We start from the raw sequence: 20,773 nt of genomic DNA on the forward strand, positions 1-20,773 counted from the left end.
AACAGAATGATAGAGCCATGCCAAGCCAGGGCTGATGCACAGTGTCAGAGTGTTTGAGCAGGGGAGTTTGCTCCCTGTCTGCCTGCTGCACTCTTGAGTCTCATCAGAACTGTCCCACTCTCCCTCTGGCACTGGTATTAAATTCATCTGCTGCAGTGACATACAGCTCCTGCCCCCAAATCATTTGCTTTGGGATTTAAAATCACTCTGAGAGCACCAGAAACTCTTGACTTGGGAATTTGCTTCCCTAGCAGGTCACTCCAGAATCCTCAGCTGAGCTCAAGAGGCAGCACTGAGGCAAGAAGAGCCAGACAGTAATGCCACCTATAGCAGTTACTTCTGTTCCTCATCCAAACACACACCTTCAAACAGCAGCACAGTACTGCCTGGGGCATGACCACTGAGTTAGAGGCATACCTGCAATCAGCTTCACCAAGCCTGATGCCAGTCCTGCTATCAAAGCAGCTATATGGAGATGAATTAGGCTGTGCTGTGACTAATGACTGGCAGTAAGTCTCCATGCTCTATCCTCTGCACTCTGAAAAACCCCTTAGCACAGTGTCCTGGCCTGAGCTTCTGCCCAGTGCTAAGCTTGAGTTACACTTAATAACTAGGTTTTTAGTGGAGGAGAGTAAGTCTGATTCTTTCCCTTTGCCCCCAGGCTTGAATTTGCTGCCACTGAAGCTGCTCTTTGGAAAGGGGAGCTGGAAAAGATGAGATGATTTCAACACCTAGTGCCAAAGCAGCACAGTTCCAAAATTCAGGGCTTAGGGCTGTAATGTATATCCTTCCCTGACAGCAAACCCCAGCAGCAGTGGGAACACCTTCCCTCAGTAACGCTTGCTCTAAGTGTATCGCTCGCTTGTCCTACACGTGGAACTGGTTTTAAGCTGTGCTGGATGTTGGAGAGCCCCTGTGCAGCATCTGTCCTGCAAACCTTCCATGAGCTCTGCTTGTGGACTTAAAACAGCTCCTTTCAGGGCAGGGAGGAACCCTGCCACTGATTTTGTCTCCTCAGTGCTGGATTTGCCATCTCTGGGTTTGTGGAGCGTTTGCTTGTGCTGTTTCATGTACAGGAGGGTGGGAGAGAAGGGAGGTGAGTCAGTCATTAACTCCTGGGAGTGGTCAGTGTTCCCAGGCTGTGCTGAGGGGGAGGTGAAGGCCCTGCAGCCTCTCCTGCCAGACGATAACCGTGCTCGCTCCTGCAGGACACTCCTTTTGCACAGCTCCCTGCGCAGTGTACTAACACCTCACCGTGTGTCCGCTCCCCCCGGCTGTAACGGCTCCTTTCGAAGACCATTAAACCTCGAGCAGAGGACACGCTGACTGGTGCCGTCGTTCTTGGGGGCGGCGCTGGGCGCGCTCGTCCTCACGGGAGGGGTTTGGGGTGAAAACCTCAGCTTCGCGTCACGGGAGGTAACCATTCCACCCGTGCCTCCGCAGGCTGGTTTCCAGGGGACTTTACACTCCAGCCCCGCGCGACGGGACGACGAAATCGCGCAGATTGGGGGTTTTCCTGCATTTCCCCACTCCCCCCCCCCCCCTTAGCAACGCCGCCACCCTCCCGTTGCTATGGGGCGGCGCCGCCCGACCCAGTTTGTCCCTCTCCGCCCGCCGTCCCCTACAGCCCAGTGGGCGCCTCTTCCCACAGCCAATCGGGTCCCGCCCCGCGCGTCACTCCTCCAATCACAAAGACCGTTACACACGGAAGGCGGCGCCATTCGCCTCCTCGCGGCCCAATGGGGACGCGCGTTCGGCGGCCGCGGGCGGCGCGCAGGCGCGTGCTCGGCGCGTGTGCGGCCGCCTCATGTCGTGGCTGTTCGGGCTGAACCGCGGCGGGGCCCCGGCGGGCGGCGGCGACGCGGCCCCGGGCGCCTCCGGGCTGTCCCTGCCGCCCGGCCCGCCAGGAGCAGCAGCAGGGGGAGCGGCCCCGGGGAGCGGCCCCGGCGAGCGTCAGGGGCCCAAGGACAAATGGAGCAACTTCGACCCCACGGGCCTGGAGCGAGCGGCCAAGGCGGCGCGGGAGCTGGACGCGTCCCGTGCGTGAGGGAGCGGCCGGGCGCGGGGCTGCGGGCGGCGGTTCTCGGAGCTGCCGCCTTCTCGGGGGCCTGCGGGTCAGGGGCGTCCTCTGAGCGCGTCCTGCGGGGCCTGCGAAGGGGCGGGAACGTAGCGGAGCAGCTGCGGAGTGAGGCTGGGGCCGCGGCTCGGGGCGAACGAGGTGCTGAGGGCACTGGGACGTCACTCTGAGGAGGAAATGCTGGGGGATCGGGTCGGTGTGGAGAGGAAAAGCCTGAGGGGGGGTCTTACCAATGCTGAGCAGTCCCTAAAGGGCAGATGGGGAGAGGCTGGGGCCAGTGTTCGTTGTGTGGTGGCCAGTGGCAGGACAAGGGGGAACAGGCACAGGCTGGAGCACAGGCAGTGCCCCTGGAACAGGAGGAGAAACTCCTGTGGTGCTGAGGTGAGGGAGCCCTGGCCCAGGCTGCCCAGGGAGGGTGTGGAGGCTCCTTCTCGGGAGGTTTCCAACCCCACCTGGACACGTTCCTGTGCCCCCTGAGCCAGGGGAACCTCCTTTAGCAGGGGCTGGAGCAGCTCTGCAGGGCCCTTCCCACCCCCACTCTGGGATTCTGCATTGACATAAGATCATGAGTGCACTGAAGTTTCTGGCTCTTTGTCAGTGGGGAGGGTGGAACTAAAGCTTTCAAGCTACATTGGGTTGACTAGACTGAACGATTTCTTGCTTGAGGGAAGCACTTTGTGCTGCCCATAACCTCTTGCCACTCTCAATTTCAGGCCATGCAAAAGATGCTCTCAGTCTTGCCCAGATGCAAGAGCAGACTTTGCAGCTGGAACAGCAAACAAAGCTGAAGGTACGTGGGAACTCATCCTTTGTTGTACAGCCAGCCCACCCTGGCCAACTGCCATGTTTGACAGGGCACAGAAGTCAAAGTCTCATTGCCTAGAAAGATGCTCAGTTTTTCTTGTTGCCCTTCAGCTTCAACAAGTAACAGTTATATGTTTTAAGTTAAAAGAAGTAACTCTGGTAGCTGATTTGATCTGTTCTCCTGCATGGTTTATGGCTTTGTGTGCTGAGTTGTTTTGTGACTCTGAGGATGTCACAGCTAGGAATGACAGGACTTTCTGCAGGGAGTTGTAAAGTAGTTGGGTGGAGGACAGACTTCTGTTTGTTTTCTAAAGCACTGTGGGGATGGTTGGAGTGTTGGTTTGTCTTTTTTGTGCAAATTGTTACTGATCTTCAAGTTAGCCTGAAGTGACTAAATATGAGACTTGTTACAGCCATACTTTATGATGCTGTTTTAGCTTCCTGGTGTCATCAGTCAGCTTTGTAGGGTACCACTCTGGTTACAGATGGACTGCTTGGAATATCCTTGTCACTAGCATTTCTCTATAGGATGAGGTATTGAGGTCCTTTGTGGTTGTTGTCTTTCTGAACAGGAGTATGAAGCTGCCATAGAGCAGCTGAAGAATGAGCAGATCCGGGTGCAAGCAGAAGAGAGAAGAAAAACACTCAGTGAAGAAACAAAGCAGCATCAAGCAGTAAGGCAATGTGGAAGCCCTTGTTTGTGTCCTCCTTTCTGGAAAAGGCCATGATTGCCCCTTTTTGGGGTGTAGGGAGAAGAGTGTCATAGGCAGCTCACAGATTGAGCCCATCTTCTGCCCTGACTTTGTGATGTTGAACTTGATTTGTGGTTTCATGGTGTTAAAAGGTTGGAGACTGCTGTCTTAAGTAGACCTCTCAGCCTGGACAATGAAATGCTACTTGGGTTTCGGTCTTTAACTAGCCTCCAACCTTATTTCTTCCAAGTTTGATCTTTAAGACAGGAAAAAACACCTTAAGAGGAGAAGTGATGTTACCAGAGGCTGTGTTGGTGCTCTCTGGTGTGTTTTAGCCTGTGTTACTGAAGTGGCAGCAATACTGACATCAGGGTAATACAAGCTAGCTTTTAGGCTAGTAGTTCACATATGGTGACTTTTTTCTTTGAGAGCACAGGTAGTTAGAGGATGAGTTAGTTCAAGTTGCCTGTCTAGCTTGGGAAGAGAGCCAAAGCTCTCCACGTGGTGAAGTTTTGTCCCGCCAGAGCTTGGACTTTGGCCGGGGCTGGCTCAGGAAGCAGGCTGCACAGTCACCTGCTCTGTTCAGGAGCCACCTCTTGGACTCTTGCAGTTCACAAGGCAAACTTGATCCTGATTGACTTCTGAAGTGCTGTGCTTTAGTTGTTGAGGAGACAACCCAGAAGCTGTTCTACTGCCCGTGTGTTTGGGATAGAGAACAGTATCATGCCTTGTACAGAGGCTTCCTCACTGATGGACAGAGGCCCTCAGACCACTTTCAGTTGAGTGGAGAGGTGCTGGGTTTGCCAGTTGCAGTGGAAAATCAATGAGGAACTATTGAGGAAGAAGAAAATCAGTTTTAGAACATGGAAAGCGTGTTATTCCCAGTAAAGTAAGTCCCCTTTTTTTGGCTGAGGAGTGCCTGTTCTTTGTTTTTATGTCTGTGATACCTTAAATGAAGTCAAACTGCACAGATTTCTCAACACAGAGGGGTTTTGTGCTGGCTGAGGATACTTTGCCCTGTACTCATTCAAACCAGGGATTCTGATGTGGTTTTGGATGGGGAGGGTGTTTCCTTTTGTTTTTCTCCCAGCACATTTCAAACCTCATCACCCTCAGGACTGGGTTCTCTCTTTCTATTCTGAATAATGCTTCTTTTCTGCCTCTCTTGAAGCGAGCCCAATACCAGGACAAGTTGGCACGGCAGCGCTACGATGAGCAGATGCGACAGCAGGTATGGCAGCTCCCTAAGCCAGCTGGGAAACGTGCAGGAGCTTTCTTCAGTCAGAGTGCTGATGTGGAGCTGTGCCCTGTCCTGCTGGCCAGATGGTGGGCACAGTGGTTTTCATCTCTGCTGTTTGCTTGGCATCAAGGGCACTGGGCAGGCAAATGGAAGGTCGGGAATCAGGACAAAGCAGCTGGGAGCGTGGGATTAAGGGTGTGAGTGTGGAAGATGGGGAAGGGAAGAATGCACTTCAACCTGAGCACTGGCTTCTTGCAAACCTTTGTAGTGCTGAAGCTTACACAAACACCCACCTGACCGAGTTCTTGCAACTTTAATTCTTCCTCTGCTGTGGTCTCTGCCTGCAGCAACTTGTGAATGAAGAGAATCTGAGGAAGCAGGAGGAGTCAGTGCAGAAGCAGGAGGCCATGAGGCGTGGTAAGCTGCTGCTTGTTCAGCAAGACACAGAGTGGGTGCCAGCCTAAACAGCTTATCCTTTTGTCCCCTGTTTTTTCTCAAAGTTCCTTTCTTCTGACAGCCACTGTGGAGCGGGAGATGGAGCTGAGGCACAAGAACGAGATGCTGCGTGTGGAGGCAGAGGCGCGGGCGCGCGCCAAGGCCGAGCGCGACAACGCCGACATCATCCGGGAGCAGATCCGCCTCAAGGCCGCCGAGCACCGCCAGACCGTGCTGGAGTCCCTCAGGTACAAGGGAGCCACGAGGCCAGGGCTGGCCTGGCTGCTTTGACAGCACTCTCCCTCTCTGTTCCTCCAAACTCTTCATGTGCCTCAGAGCTACTTTGCACGCTCGTGTACTCGAAGCAGTAGGAATTGGAGAACCCTCTGTTTCACTTGTCTTGCTGCCTTGTCATCTCAATATGAACCAAAGAGACTCTTCAGAGACTTGTGAAGCTTATACAGTTCCCTAACAGATTTCTTCAAGCCTTATTTGCTAAAATGGAGACCCAGTCCCTCTGTAAACTGGGTTCTTCCAGTGTCTGAGCAGATGGTATAAAGGTATAAAGCAGCCCCTGACTCCCGAGGGCTGGGCACTGAGAGTTGGCATTTGTTAATGGAGGGCCCATGAGGTTTTGAATTGAAGCTCTGGAATGAAATGCCTTTTGTTACAGTTCAGCACCGATAACATACTAAAGAAAGAGATTGATGTAACCTTAAATACCAAATGCTTTTCTGGATTCAGTCCCAGATGAGGTGTAGACATTGGGTGATTATGTGCATTTGCTGTGCTTGTTCATGTTTCAGTTCCCAGATGAGCCCTCAATCAGCTGTGACTGATTCTGAAGAAGATGGTTATAAAGTTGTTGTATAAATGATTTCAGTTCAGTCTTTGAAACCCTTCTCTCTTGTGCTTGCCTTGCTCTTTGCTCACCACAGGACAGCTGGGATGCTCTTTGGGGAAGGATTTCGTGCTTTTGTAACAGACTGGGATAAAGTCACAGCCACGGTGAGTTTGTGACCTGCACATGGAGCTCCCATGTCTTGGCATCTTTAATTTGGCTCATATTTTCTTGTGTGGTGAGGGGCAGGCTGACCAACAGCACCTGGTTGGTGTGGGCTTATTCTTAACTACGTGCACAGAATAGCTGGTACAAAAAACCCAACCCACACCACTTTCCAGTGTGCTTTTTGTTGCTTGTACTGCAAAGCTCCAGCATTATGGCACATGCTGTGTTCTCACAGGGGGCTCATACCTCTGGTTTGTAGCAGAGTTTGATGGCTAGTTGTCTTGATACTTAGTTAAAAGTCTGAAAAGCCACACACATTAGAGCAGGGAGTATGTGCTTCTGGATGCATGACTGTGTACTTTAATTATGCCTCCTCTGCTTTTCCCACTGCAAGATACAAGTGCACCAAGTGCCCTGTGATTAGGGAGTGAGAGCCCTTGGCTGCCTACACAGGAATATCCCACAAGTAAAGCCCAGTTGGTCAGCATTTGTCCTGGATCTCAGTTCCCCACCGCAGAGCTCGATGCACACAACAGTCTTGCCTTGACAAGTGTTGTTCCTAACCTTTCCTCCTGTTCTTTGCAGGTGGCAGGCCTGACCCTGCTGGCAGTGGGTGTTTACTCTGCCAAGAATGCCACAGCAGTGGCAGGGCGGTACCTAGAAGCCCGTCTGGGCAAACCTTCCCTGGTGAGGGAAACCTCGCGGCTCACTGTGCTGGAGGCACTGAAGCATCCCATCCAGGTAAAGCTCAGCTTTGTGTTTTGTGTTGCACTCAGCCATTAGGGTGCAAAACTCCTTTTGCAGCTCTTTGTGATGGGTGTGTGAGTAACTGCTGTTAGAGACAGCACAGGTGGGCTCAGCTCATTCTTGTCCAGGTGAGCTGTCCAAACCGTGCTTGATTCCTCCATTGGATTCTAACTCTGTCCTCTCCAGGTTGGAAAACGTCTCACCAGTAAGGCTCAGGATGCCCTTGAAGGAGTTGTTCTCAGTGTGAGTACTCTGGTTTGCTGTCTTGGTCTGTGAGGGATTGCTTTGGAGTCTAAATAAGAACATCTCTTTGCTTACACTCATTCCAAAAGGTGCAATTCCAGTAATTCTGAAGATGTGGCACCCTTGGGGCACTGAAACCATAAATAAGCTCCTGGCTTCAGTGTGGCAAGCATTAGGCACTCTGATAACCCCTTTTCTTTCTATGCAAAGCAGTTGGAAGTCCTAGTTCCATCCTTGCCCTGCTGCAGTTTGTCATCAGTACATTAATACACAGAGTTCCACTTGTCCCATCTAATCTGTCAGGGATTCCTGACCCTCAATCTGCTTGTGGGCCACAAAGCCAAAGAATTGTATGCACCTGCCCATCTTGTGAATGGTTCTTCATTTGCTGGTTGGGGTTGCTTCTGTATATTTGCTTCTGAATTCAATTCCTGGATGTCAGGCAAATGTAAGTGCTTGTTGAAGCTGCTGAGAGAAAGTGCTTCCTGCAGGAATAGCTTTCTCCCAGTAGCTCTACAAAAGCAGTGATAAGTCTGAACTTGAGTGTTTGAATGTGAAGAATTAACACTGCAAAGAGCTGCTGATGCTTTGACACGTCTCCCAGGGCATCCAGTAGGAAGTGAATAGTTGTGTGTGACCAGTTCCTGTAGGAGTTGCTGCACTGCTGCTCTTCCTTATAGCCAAGTAGACAGAACTTTGAGTAGATCCTGACATGGAAGGTGAGATGACCCTGGTCTGGAGTAAGAAGCAGCTGAAGTTAAGACTTAAAAGCTTGAGCCTGAAAAGCTTGAGCCTGTCAGAGTGCTGCCTCCTTGTTGCTGGTGCTGATCTGTGAAGCTGATAGATGCAAGTCTCTTGGTCTTTCTGTCCCTTAAGTTTAACCCTTGCCTTGCAGCCCCAGTTGGAAGCACGTGTGAGAGACATTGCCATAGCAACGAGAAACACGAAAAAGAACAAAAGCTTATACAGGAATATTCTTATGTATGGTCCTCCTGGCACTGGAAAGACTCTCTTTGCCAAGGTAAAACCCTGCCAGGATTCTGACAACCTGCATGTTGCAAGATGCACTGAAAAGCTCAGGGTCTGAGCACGCTCCCTAGTCTGAAATCTGTTGCTGTAGTATTGCATAAACACTTGTATTCTTGTGTCTCTGGGAAGGGAGGGAAGGGCATCCAGCCTGCCTCAGCTCTGATTTAGGGTAATCACTTGGGTTCCAAGCATGGGCAGAAGAGCCCTTCCATCTGGAAAAGGCACTTGGCAGCTGGGACATGTGAAATCACTTGTGAAATGTCCCAGAAGCTTCGTCAAATCATTTTGCTATCATTGTGTAGTCACCAGCCTAATGAGTTGTGGCAAGTTTTAAACCACCAAGGGAATAGTGTGTTGTTTTCTGTGAGCACTCACTGAGCTCACTGTTGAATCCCAGGCTTTGAGCTTCTTTATTAAATTAATGAAGCTTTGGAGTTGTGTTAGTTAAGCATCTGGTAGAGGAGAGAATCCTGTTACAAACCAGATATTGAAAGCAGGGGAAGAGGTAAACAATGCACAAGTTAAAGGTGAGGATGTGAGCACTCTCAGCAGTGCCCTCTAGCACTGAAATTCCATGCACTGCCATGAGAACAAACTCCCGTCTTTCATTCCCATTCCAAGCAATGCCAAAAGCTGCCCTTTGCTCACTCTTCTCCAAGACCATACTTGCTCTCTGCACATAAGCATGCTGATAGGACTAAACTGCTGTGATTTCCCTTCTCATCTCTTGGAGCCTCACAGTGAGAGAGTGTTTCACTGACAGGGGTTTGTTTCCTTCCAGAAACTAGCCGTGCACTCGGGCATGGATTACGCCATCATGACCGGCGGCGACGTGGCCCCTATGGGGCGGGAAGGAGTCACTGCCATGCATAAGCTCTTTGACTGGGCAAACACCAGCAGGAGAGGGTAAGTAGAGCTTCCTCTCAATCCTCAATTTGGCTTCTTGCTCAGAGAAACTCACTGCAATGGGTGTAGTTCAGACCCCTTATCTCTCTAACTGAATCTCTTGCATGTCTGTTCCCTTGAGCTCTTGTGTAGTTGAGGTAACACTGACCAGGCATAACATCTCCTCCACTTTTCCTAGAAGGGATGAATTCTTGCTGCTTATTGAAAAGGCTGAAGGTTCTTCTGCTCCTTCAAAGCCTTCTCATTTACTTTGGCTTTTCCAGGTCAGTCATAGCTTGACTCTCAGCTGCTCAGAGACACTGCCCACTTGAAGGCTGACACACACTGCTCTCAGAGAGATGAGTCTTCTGACAGTAGTTAGAAGACTTGGCACAAGGGAAGATGCAACCAGATGTTTAAACTCTCAGGATATTATTTTCCCTGTTGCAGTCACTCAGGTTTTAAACTCTGATATTGTCTGGATCCAGCTCCTTGTTTACTTTTGAGCCTCAAGCAGTAGTGAATTTTAAAAGAGGGTAAAGGAGAGACAGATGCTAAAGGAGTTGACATTAGATAGGTGTAAAACACAAGCTGCTGTGCTCTTTCAGTCTCTTCAAAGCAATCTTTTCTCTGCAAAGAAACATTCATGTTGAGACTAAACCTTGGCTCCCTGCTTTCTTTGGAGTGTGTAGTTAGTTTGCTCATACCAGTGTGAGTGGATTTTTACAGCCCACAGGTAGGTAAGAAGCTGCTTTGTCTAGCCAGGATATTAAAATTCAATAGAGAGCTTGCAGTGGGTGTCAGTTTGGCTTTTTGTGCTGTTTTGATCACAGGTCTTCTGTAAGTGTGGCTAAGCTGGTGATGTATGTGTTCTCTGATTGCTTCAGATGGACGTTATCTTGCAGTGCCTGTTTTAATCTTTGCTGCATTCATCATCTAAATGTTTCTGTTTCCCCTCTAAAACATCCCCCAAATAAGCAGAATAAATGCCTGTAGAATTTCAACTCTTAAAGCTTCCCCTACCCTGAACAGCTACAGAGGGAAAGGTGTAAGTGAGCTTAGAAAATGAAGTTGGAAGAGGTATGAGGATACTTAACTGGGCAAAGACTGCAGGATGCTTCCATTAAAGAATCCTCTCACAACACTGTCTGAGTCTCAATTTATTCTCTGTCCTCATAAAACCTTCTGTGCACTTGGGTTTCATACCCCTCAGATAGCCATCTTATGGAAAGTTGTGATCAAAGGTTAGATGTGCTCACACACATCAATATCCTGAACCCCAGTGACCCTGAAGTGTTCAGGCAGGTTTTTTCCCTGGGTGTCCAGTGGTGTGAGCTGTTAGTCCTGTGCTGCCTTTATGAGCTGGAAGGTGTTGTGCTAGAAGACACTGCATTTTTCAGAAGAGCTGGAGTTGGGTAAAAGATGTTAATAGGCCCTGAATTCCCTGGAAAGCAAGCTGGGTTTGAAGCTGGGCAGGAAGGTAATACAGACCCTGACAGCTTTATGAGCAGCTTGGTTCTGTTATTGATAAACACCTCTGTGTGGTTTGTCTCTTGGGAAGAGCCACTACCCCTGGGTTAGAAGTGACTTTATTTTTGTGAATTATTCATTGACTTTATTAATTCACATCTCCACAGGTAGTGAAACCATTCTGTTGTTGCTAGTGTGGCTTTGGATAGGGACCAACCTTGCCAAATGAGAAAGCAGGTTGCAGGGCAGGAGTTCAGTTTGAGGCTTTCACAGTGGTGTAAGGAAGAGAAACAGCAGGACAGGGTTATTGTCACCAAGATCTCTTGTATGCTTGTGTACCTGTCTCATGCCCTTGCACACACTTCTCTGAATAGCAGGGAATGCTGCAGTAAGCACTCTGGTAAATACTTGGGGAAGAAGGTCTGAAAGATCTCCTCCAGTTTGGCAGCAGCAGGTGGGATAGATGTCAGATAGGAGTGACTGCCAAACCAGGCCCAGGAAAACTCTCACCTGTGTTCAGAAATCTGGAGGAGGTCAAGCTTGTGTGCCCTGGGATTGCTTCTGAACAGCAGGAAACAAAACTCCACAGGCCTGGAGTCAGACTTCTGGCTGAAGGTGCCTTTAGGCCAGTACCCTGTCAGCTGCTGGGAAGGGCCAAGTGCACGCCGAGCAGGAGCTGCTGTGGCTTAGCTGAGGAGTGCCTTGAGAAATGAACCACTTACAACTGTGGCTTACGACTGGCCACAGTTCTGGGTGCCTGCTAGTGGGACAGGAGAACCCTTGAGCCATTTGAGCCTCACTTACCTGTCTCCTGTTACTGTGTAGTGCTTTGTTTTTGCAGCCTCTTGCTCTTCGTGGATGAGGCGGATGCGTTTCTGCGGAAGAGGGCAACAGTAAGTGCTTCCTGAGTCCATCTTGTGTTGCTGCTGCAGAGTTAGTCAGCCAACAGCCTTCTCGTTCAGCCTGGTGAACTAGCTCTAACAGGCAAGAGGTGAAAACTGGCAGGTGCCTTGCTGCTCACATAATGAAGTGATGCAGAGACAAGAAAGGAGCATCTTGTAGCTGAACAGAGTGAGCGTCTCAAGACTGACTTGAGAATCCCTCGCTGCAGAAGACAGGTGACAGCCTTTCTGGAGGCTTTGCAGGTGACTGGGAAGTAGGAAAGAAAGAGGCACAGCTTGAAAACAAGAGATTGATCACACTACAGAGCTGGTACCCACAGGGTTTGGGTTTTGTCCCAACAGATATTTGTCTTGAGAGGTTTTCATAACACGAATTGACAAAGCCACACAAGCATCTTCCCCCATACAGATGATTCCAGTGTCACCCACCATATTGTACATTGAATCTGGACCTACTACTTGAAGCCCAATGGTCTATTTCTGTCCCTAGAAGGTTGCTTTGCATGTAGAAGTGAATACTTTGCTGTGGCTTACTTCCCTGGTAAGAATCTCATTGGACTTCTCAGCTGAAATAGTGTTCAGCAGGAAAAGCCACCTGGGCCAATGGTTAGAGCCTTGGGTTTGAAATCAAGAGAATCACTGGATGACTGTGGGTTAATGTTTAATTTCTCTGCTGGAAGCTTGAATTGCCAACCCTTTTCCTGGCTACATAAATCGATCCTTTGTTGTTCTTTTCAAGGTGTTACAGTACTTTGGATTCTGCTGTAATGCAAATGCTTGACAATTACAGAACTCACTTGGTCAGTAATGCTGCTTAAAGCTGTGGCCTGTCTCAGGTCCCCAAGCAGCTGATCTTCCTTTGGATTTCATCTTTGCAGGAGAAAATCAGTGAAGATCTCAGAGCCACTTTAAATGCATTCCTGCACAGAACAGGCCAGCACAGCAACAAGTAAGTGTCCAGTTCCAGCCATCACAGCAGCTGGTACTTCCCTGCAGTGAGGAAAGTCTGCAGAAGATCTGTGCTGTGTGAGCAGAGTTGTTTTGAGCAGATTTATAATTGCACTGCAAGGCAGTGACTGGCAGGGGGTGGTAAGGGGCCAGTTCTTTCCCTGCTGTGAAATTGCCTTAGCAGAGCTCTGGGTGTGCTTGTTTGGTGCTGGTGGGTGCTGTGCCCCCACTCAGAACTGTCACTGTGTCAGATGTGGAGTTGAAACTGTGAGCCATTCTAGGAGACTGAACATGTCCTTGTGATTCATGCTCTGCTTTTTACTTCTGAGCAGCCTTATTGGTGCTTTGGGCAATGAGTCCTGTATCCATCAATGGCAGTTCACTTGACTAAGTCTAATAGTGCATGTAAATCCAGCTCTTCAGTCAGACCCTGAGGAATATTGTTACTTTCCCAGTGAATTGTCACCAGCCTCACTAAGTACTGTGAATTGCTGGCTCAGGCTCCTTGAAGAGGTGTCTGCATCTTCCTGCTGGATTGCTGCCTGTGCCTGCATCTCTTGCTCATTTGTGTCACTTTCACAGCAGAATGTCAGGTTGCATGTCAGTCCAAGCTGTGTTTCTGCAGGGGTTTGGGGGGAAATCCTTGTTGGTAGAAAAGGAACAGTTTTGTGCCTCTGTGGCTCTTGGGTTGGTGAAATCATCTTCAGAAATGACAGCAAAGAACACAGCCCCCTGTAGAGGAGGATTTAAATAGACTGCAAAAACGTCAATATTCCAATAGCTGTGGTTAAAAGCCCATTTCAAATTAAAAAGCACTATTAAGCTGGCAGCATCAATTAAAGCAGTAAAGCAGATTTGGCATGGGGAAGAAGCATCATTATAAAGCTAAAGAAAAGGGCTTCTGGCTTCAAAATGCAGCAGGAGAGAGCAGGACCTGGAAGCTGGCACCCCTGTACTGTGGAGCAAGGCTTGGTAAAACAACCCCCCTTTGCCTTATGGAAACCATTGTGAATGTCTCTACACACAGTAGGCTTGGTGGCAGGAATGTTTTACCAGACTTGCTTGAAAGGAAACAAGTCAACTTTTAGCAGCTGCTGCAGAGTGAGCTTCCCATACACAGCCCCAGCAGCAGTACACTCCCCTTACCCTTAGGGCAGGGTGAGGCCATCCAACACTCTGCAGCTCCTGAGCCCAGTGAGGTTTCAGTGATGCTGTTGGCAGCTATCCACACCCTCAGAGCAGGACACAGATTCTAGGGTGCTGTGCAATCAGGAGGTTAGAGTCAGTTCCCCAGGCTGGCATTTAAGCTGGTGATGAGTGTGCCAGGGAACACCTCTCCATGTTGTCCAGCCTTAGCCCAAGCTTTCAGACTGGGGGTGAAATGTTTGACGTTCCGAGTTTGAGGGGGATTGTGGGTCAAGGGGTAGATGAGGTTTCTATGGCAAGGCTGATACTGGATGGTTAGAGATTTAGCTACTGAAACACAGTTCAGTTCTAAACAGCTTAAACTGCTCTGCATTTTGAGGTGCTGCCACAAAGCTGGTCCTGAGGCATCTGCAGCCCTGCCAGGTGGCGAAATGTCCTTGGGCCTGGCCATGGCACTTCCCAGTGTTCCTTGATTTTGATCTTTATGGATGTTTTTCCCCCCCAATCTTCCCTCTCATTTCATCCTGCCAGGTTTATGCTTGTTTTAGCAAGCAACCAGCCTGAGCAGTTTGACTGGGCCATCAACGACCGCATCGATGAGATGGTGAACTTCGACCTGCCCCAGCTGGAGGAGCGGGAGCGGCTGGTCAGGATGTACTTCGATAGGCACGTCCTGAAGCCAGCCACAGAGGGCAAACAGTGAGTATCCCTGCAGGACAAGCCCACCCTGGAGCATTCTCTCTCTTTTATTGTTTTTCTCCATCTCCTGTGTGTTGTCACACTGTCTGTAAACACACTTGAGACAAGTAGTACAGGCAGGAGCTGGAGAGATGCCTCTTGCTGTCCAGCCACGGGGTGAGATGCCATCCTAGAATGTCATGCCATGGTTTGCTGTGCCCTTGAAATTTAGGACACCAGTTACTGCAAGTAGGAACTGTTGGATGGCCTCATATCCAAGCACTTGCCTTTGCTTGGCCTGACAGAGATAAACCCAGGCAAGTGAGTCGTTTCCACGTGTGCTGTGTGGTCTGGCACCGTTCTGGTCTCAGCCCAGGTAACCCACGTTCCTTTGTGCCACAAAACTGGCCTTTCTGAGCCCAGGAGAACAACTTCTGTGCTCAGGCTGGGTCTTTCTACAGAGATTGATCTGATCTTTGATTTCCTTGTGAGTGTTGCTCTTTACACAGCTTCCCTCTGCCTCCCTCACCCTCCCGTGCTGCCCTGGGGCTACGTGGGGACTAATCCCTGTTCTGCTTTCCAGGCGTCTGAAGCTGGCCCAGTTTGATTATGGGAAAAAGTGCTCAGAAATTGCCAGGTTGACAGAGGGCATGTCTGGCAGAGAGATCTCTCAGCTGGCTGTGGCATGGCAGGTAAGGAGGGCTTTTACTGAGTCCATGCAGTAGTCCTGGAGTGCTGCATCCTCCCTCAGCAGGGCATGCTCCCCGTTCAGCAGCGGGCTCGTGTTCTCCCTGATCTTCCTTTTGCTACTGATGTACTTGAAGCAGCCTTTCTGGTTTTCCTTTACTTCCTTTGCCAGCTTGAATTCCAAAAGAGCTTTAGCCTTCCTGACTTCACCCCTGCATGCTCTGGTAACAATCCTATACTCTTCCCAAGCAACCAAGCCCCTTTTCCACCTTCCATGGACTTCTTTCTTCTCCTTGAGTTGCTCCAGTAGCTCCTTAACCACCCATGCAGGCCTCTCACCTCCCTTTCCTGCTTTGCTACTTGTGTTCTGTGTGAAATGCAGCAGGAGGTTCTGTTCCTCTTTACAGTCACAAAACAGAGGGCTTTAAATAAATGCATTTTTAAAGGATGCAAGAGAGGGTAGGCAAAGAAACCTGGAGCTGTTTTGATGCAGAAGCTGTGGGAAGCTTCACCTGTGTTAAAACCAAAGCTGTTGGTGTTCTGGAACAAGGGACATGTCATGAGCCTCATGGTCTTCAGAAATCCTCAAAGCAGACTTAGAACAACTATGTCTCCAACCATTTAAGCCTCCAACACTTCTAGACACCCATCACAGCAGCAGCTGAAGTGCAGTAGGTCTGAGGTCTGTGATTTTCAATAAATATCATTATACAGATATAGATAAATAACCTGAATTGACTTCTTGTGAGGAAGATCACAGCACAAAGCCCTAATGAAACCTGCTGCTGGTGAATGCTGCAGCACAGAGCTGGATGGGACCATAGCATTGTGTTTGTCTTTTGTTGACGTTATGCAGAGTGCCCTGGTGTGACTTGGAGCCAATCCTCAAGGTGTAGGCTGACCTGGAGCATGCCTGGCACTTAATTCACCTCAGCTGTGTACATACATTTTTCTCCATTAGTTTATTCCTCCTGCCACTTGCAGGGGTGCTCTCTGTGTGCATCAAACCTCTGTAGGCATGTCTTGGGAGAAGGCTTCAGCTAGTGTCTGGACATCAGAGACAGAAGGAGCAGAATGGCTGGCTGAATCTGTGGTGATGTGTTGCTCAGGGTCTGTCCTACATCCTCAAGCTGCCTGAAGCCTTGTTGCCTGCAGTTCTAGTCCTCTCACCTCTGTGTGATGAAACCTCATCAAATCACCCATGAAGCACAGGCAGCACTAGGAGAGGCAGGGAGGAATCTGCAGTGCTACTCCTGCTTCCATTCCTAAACCTGCAGAAGTGCTGGAGGAGATGGACAGGGAGCACAGGAAGGTGTTTATCATTTGAGGTGATAGGATCCTCCCCAGCTCTCCTGAGCTTGCCTGGGGTCCCCATGGTCAGAACTGAACCTCAGAGATGGTTTGGGGAAGAGTGAAGAGGAGAAACCACCATAGATGTTGTCTCTTACTGAGAGTCACCTAAAACAGCTGCATACAGCCACTGCTGTGCTGGGGCCTCACAGTCATTTCCCATGAGGATGTTTTTGGAGGGCTCTGCCAATATTGCTCTTAACAAAACCAGCTCAGCTCAGTGAGAAGCCTGAGCAGTGGCTGCAGCTCTCACAGGCTTTAATTCCACTGTAAACTGGGCTTGCAATGGCTTGACTGTCGTTTTCACCAAGTTGTAGTTGACTGTGGTTTCAGTCTGGCTCAGTTTGTCCTGAATTTGCCAAACAGAAGAAATAAGAGGCAGAAAGCAGAGGGTGTAACCTCTAGTGCTGGGAAAATATTGCTGTCTGGCACAGCCAAGAGTCTGCATGCTAGAAATCCATTTTAATCACCTCTGCAGAAGCCTGAGCATTCCCTTTTGTCCTTGTGCTTTTCCATTTCCCATAGCTAATCCTTTATGGGTATCACATGGATCAGATGCATTTACACACTTAACAATTCCCTTCAGATCTGTTTTTAGCAGCTTGCAGACTTTCTAGTTCTGCACCCTGTCCTTAAACCCACTGAGGTGCTGTAGATGAAACATCCCAAAAGGCAATCTTGCACTGCTCCAAGCTATAGAACCTCTCACATTGTTTTGGCAGCACTGAAAGAGCTTTTCCAGGAGCTTTATGCCCCACTGTTAAGGGTAGGGGTGAGCTGCCTGTCATTTCCCTGCCTTTTGTGCCACTGCCAGTGATGCCTCTTTGCTCCCTCAACCTTGCCTTGCTTTTAAAAGCAATAACTTGGTCAGGCAGTTGGTTTTTGTAATTGTGGGAGGAACTGAATGTGTCTGCAGTGGTCTGGCCTGAAGGACAGAAGTGAGTAGGGGGGGGTTGCTTTGTTTTCTGAGCAGGCTGTTTTCATTCTAAGGGTTGATCCAAAGGATACAGATTAGCCTGGCCAAGTCAAAATAAACCATGCTGCTTGGCTGAAATGAAATATGAGGTCATCTAGGCTGGACTTGCCTCTGCTCCATCCCTCTGCTCTCCCCCCACCCCCAGATACTTTGCTTGCAGATTATTTCACCATTGGGTTTGAGTTCTAAAACAGGAACAGTTGCACTGGAGGAAAAGGGTTAAAACTTGCCCATGCAAAAGGCAGAGGTATGAATACAAATGAAGCTCAGCACCATTTTGGTGTGTGTGCAAGCTACTCCCAGAAGGGACAGCTGCTTCTCCCATTTGCTTTCTTGACAGCTCGGGCTTGAGGCTTTCTATAAATAGAAAGTCATTGAGAAAATCACCAGAGCGTGAACTGCACAGCTTTGCAGGAGTTTCCACCCCTGAATTTATGGTCTATGCAGTAGCAGGGAGGAAGGGAAGGCATCCTCTGTGTGCTGTGGAGGCACACAGCACAGCCCAGGGAAGCACTGCCTCCATTTTAAACCACCCAGTGCCCTGCAAGTGACAGGAGAGGGCTGGATCCCGTTGGGGAGGGCTGGATCCCGTTGGGGAGGGCTGGATCCTTTTGGGGAGGGCTGGATCCTTTTGGGGAGGGCTGGATCCTTTTAGCTTCAAGTCCTCAGACATGTAATAAAACCATTGCCAAGGGGAGTGGGGGCGTTGTGGGGGGCAGGGAGGGAGGATGGTGAGACTGAGCAGAGCCTTTCTGCCATGCCCCTGTCACAGTGGGGAGAGGGGACAGGTCCTGTTGTGATCCAAGCTGTGTCAGTATTGGTGGCAGCAGGCAGGTTGTGAAACAGGGCTCTTCTCCTGCTGTCTGGGGGAAGCAGCTGCCTCATTGTGTTCAGGGGGCCTCCTGCTCTGCTGTTGAATGCAGAGCACAAGTGCCTCTGTGCAGAGTGAGTTCTGTGTTTGCAGACCTTCCATTTGTACCTCACTCCTTGCCTGCAGCCAGTGTTAACTCCCACCCTGAGCATTGGCCTCACTTGGCACTTCTGCCTTAATGAAGGATCACAAAGATTTGGCACAGGGAAGGATCAGCTTTGATGCTCTTTGCAGTAGGAACCAGCACCTGCCAGCTCTGTGGTTACATGTGGCTTGTGCAGGGAGACCTCTTGTGATCTAACCCCAAAAGGGGCTGGCAAGTAGACTAGAGGAGGCTGAAGAGCAGCTGGGGCAACCTTTGCCTCATTTCTGGAGACAGTTATTCCTCCTGCAGTGAGCAAGCAGCAAGCTGGGGTAGGTATGAGCCCCAGTACTGGGCTAGGCAGTGCTGTGGTGGTGGGCAACAGCTTGCTCTGGGATTTGTTGTCTCATCTGCATCATTGGGCAGTGGCTGCAGAAAATGTTCACACTGTTAATTTCTTCTGCAGTGAACCCTGTTGCTTGCTCTAATGGGTGTTTTGCACCATTAATGGTTTCTGGAGCCTGCCCTTCTGTACCCTCAGAGCATCAGCCTTGCCATGAAAGCCAAAGGTTCTGCTCCTAACTGACCTGGACTGACAGGCCATGATGTGACAGCTCTGTGGAAGAAGAGAGATGTGGACAGGAGTTTGGGGCTGTTTGAGGGAAGGTGGGGTGGATGTGAGAAGCTGGAGGGGCTCCCACCCCCATGTCAGGCTCCCTCCCCAGCCTGGCTGTATGTGGAGCCACAGCTCTGCTGCTCACAGGAGCACTTGCAGAGGGAGTAACCAGATTTAGAAATCTGTAGCTTGGAGTTGCTTTGTTACCTTGGAGATGGGTACAGCTAATGTGAGCATCCTTCCCTGCCTGGGAGGGTAGAGCTGCCTGTGTTGGCACCTGCAAAATCTCCTTCAGGGGAGTCCTCCCTGGCCTGCCTCTTGGGGCTAAACTGACCATCCTTCTGCTGCAGCTGCAGAGAACTGGCACAGGCCTGTCTCCCCTGGGCTGCAAATACTGTGAGGCAAGGATGTCATAGAATTGCTTTGGTTGGAAAAGCCCTTGAAGCTCCTGGAGCCCACCCAGTGCCCTCACCCTGCCCAGCCCAGCACTGACCCACGGCCCTCAGCACCTCAGCTCCAGGGCTTTGGGATCCCTCCAAGGCTGGGCACTGCCTCAGCTCCAGCCTGTGTCAGAAGCTGGTAAATGTGCAAGAGGAGCAAGTGTTAATTTACCAAGCAGGAGTGAGAGATGGGAGTTGGAGTGTGGCTGGAGGGGGAGGAACGAGGAAGGTCTCAGAGGTAGATGAGTATGGGAGGGGAGCTGGCTTGTGCCAGGAGTGCTGCAGGGGAGATTCCTGGCAGAACACAGGAGGAAAGCACAATGAATGCAGGTTAGACATTGGTTTAGAGGTGCCCTTTTGCCCATGTTCCCCCTAACACTGCTGTTAGGCCCCTTTTCAACCAGCACCCCCAGCTCTGGGTGACACGGGTGGCTTCACACGTGCAGCAGAGGAAATTGAAGCCATGTGTGGCAGCAGCCTGAGCACGCTGCCTGGCTCCAGCAGGGTGAGCCTGGGGCCTCAGCTCTTTGAATACAAAGCTCTTGCCATCCTGGGAAGCCAGAGGTGGGTAGGCAAAGGTGCTTGTGTTCAGAGGCTGGAGTGTAGCTGTGGCTGTGTCACTGTGCTTGGGCTGCTGGCTGCAGCTGCAGTGAACCCCCCCCGTGGCAGTGTGCCACATTGCCCTGGGTACCACACAGCCTCAGAGCAACACTCAGTGTTGTGTGCAGAAAAAAACCACAAGAGAGGGACCAGCCTCAGCTGCTCCCTGATGCCAGGAGCTGCCATCACTAACTTGTGTCTCCTGTGCCTCCTCTCCAGGCTGCAGCTTATGCCTCCGAGGACGGCGTCCTCACCGAGGCCATGATCGATGCCCGGGTGGCTGATGCTGTGCAGCAACACAAGCAGAAGATGGAGTGGCTGAAGACAGAGGGTGCTGAAGCCAGCAAAGGGACTGGCAGAGACCCACTCCTGCCTTTCCCCAAAGGAGCACTGGTGTGAGAAGGCTGCAGGCTCCAGAGCAGCGGGTGTGGGAGCTGCGAGGGTCCTGGGGGCAAACGTTGGGTGGAATTGTGTGGAGAGAAACGTGTCCATTGGTGCAAAGGAGGGGGAGCTGCCTCAGTCTGCCTTTTGAGGTCATGATTTTAAAGGGCACCAGTTTAAATAAGGCAGATTCAGCTGGATTAAAGGACCCCCTTGCTGAAACACCACTGACTGTTGGTCTGTGTGCCCTGTCCTGCTGGGGAGACACAAACTCCCTGCCCTGGAGTGTCCCACTGCCATGGGCCTGTGTGAAGCCACAGGTGCTGCTCCCCTGTGTTTGACTGGGTAGGGTTCATGCTCCAGCAGAGGTATTGCTTCTCATTTGTTCTCTCTTTGGGTTTTTCCTGAGTTTGAACTGGGTTTGAACTCTGCTCTGCTGTAGTTCCCCTGCTGTAACTACACTGT

The 20,773-nt window shown here is 50.4% G+C and overlaps 1 protein-coding gene across 3 annotated transcripts; it reads left to right on the forward strand.

The window, feature by feature from the left end:
- The first annotated feature begins 1,786 nt into the window (after positions 1–1,786).
- LOC104560953 (ATPase family AAA domain containing 3A) lies at positions 1,787–20,532 on the forward strand. 3 transcript variants are annotated; one of them, XM_062013017.1, is made up of 16 exons: positions 1,787–2,039; positions 2,791–2,867; positions 3,454–3,555; positions 4,745–4,804; positions 5,161–5,230; positions 5,331–5,496; positions 6,187–6,256; positions 6,843–6,998; positions 7,191–7,247; positions 8,143–8,268; positions 9,058–9,182; positions 11,473–11,524; positions 12,412–12,482; positions 14,159–14,326; positions 14,889–14,997; positions 20,147–20,532. In XM_062013017.1, exons 1-16 carry the CDS (start codon positions 1,808–1,810, stop codon positions 20,324–20,326), a joined length of 1,821 nt encoding a protein of 606 aa, XP_061869001.1. In that variant the 5' UTR covers positions 1,787–1,807; the 3' UTR covers positions 20,327–20,532. The 3 variants fall into 3 exon arrangements, with proteins under 3 accessions (XP_061869001.1, XP_061869003.1, XP_061869004.1); XM_062013020.1 differs by lacking the exon at positions 1,787–2,039 and adding an exon at positions 2,245–2,269; XM_062013019.1 differs by lacking the exons at positions 14,889–14,997; positions 20,147–20,532 and adding an exon at positions 14,538–14,869.
- The last annotated feature ends 241 nt before the right edge of the window (positions 20,533–20,773 follow it).

Source organism: Colius striatus, chromosome 21, assembly GCF_028858725.1.
Source record: "Colius striatus isolate bColStr4 chromosome 21, bColStr4.1.hap1, whole genome shotgun sequence".
Lineage (NCBI taxonomy): Eukaryota > Metazoa > Chordata > Aves > Coliiformes > Coliidae > Colius > Colius striatus.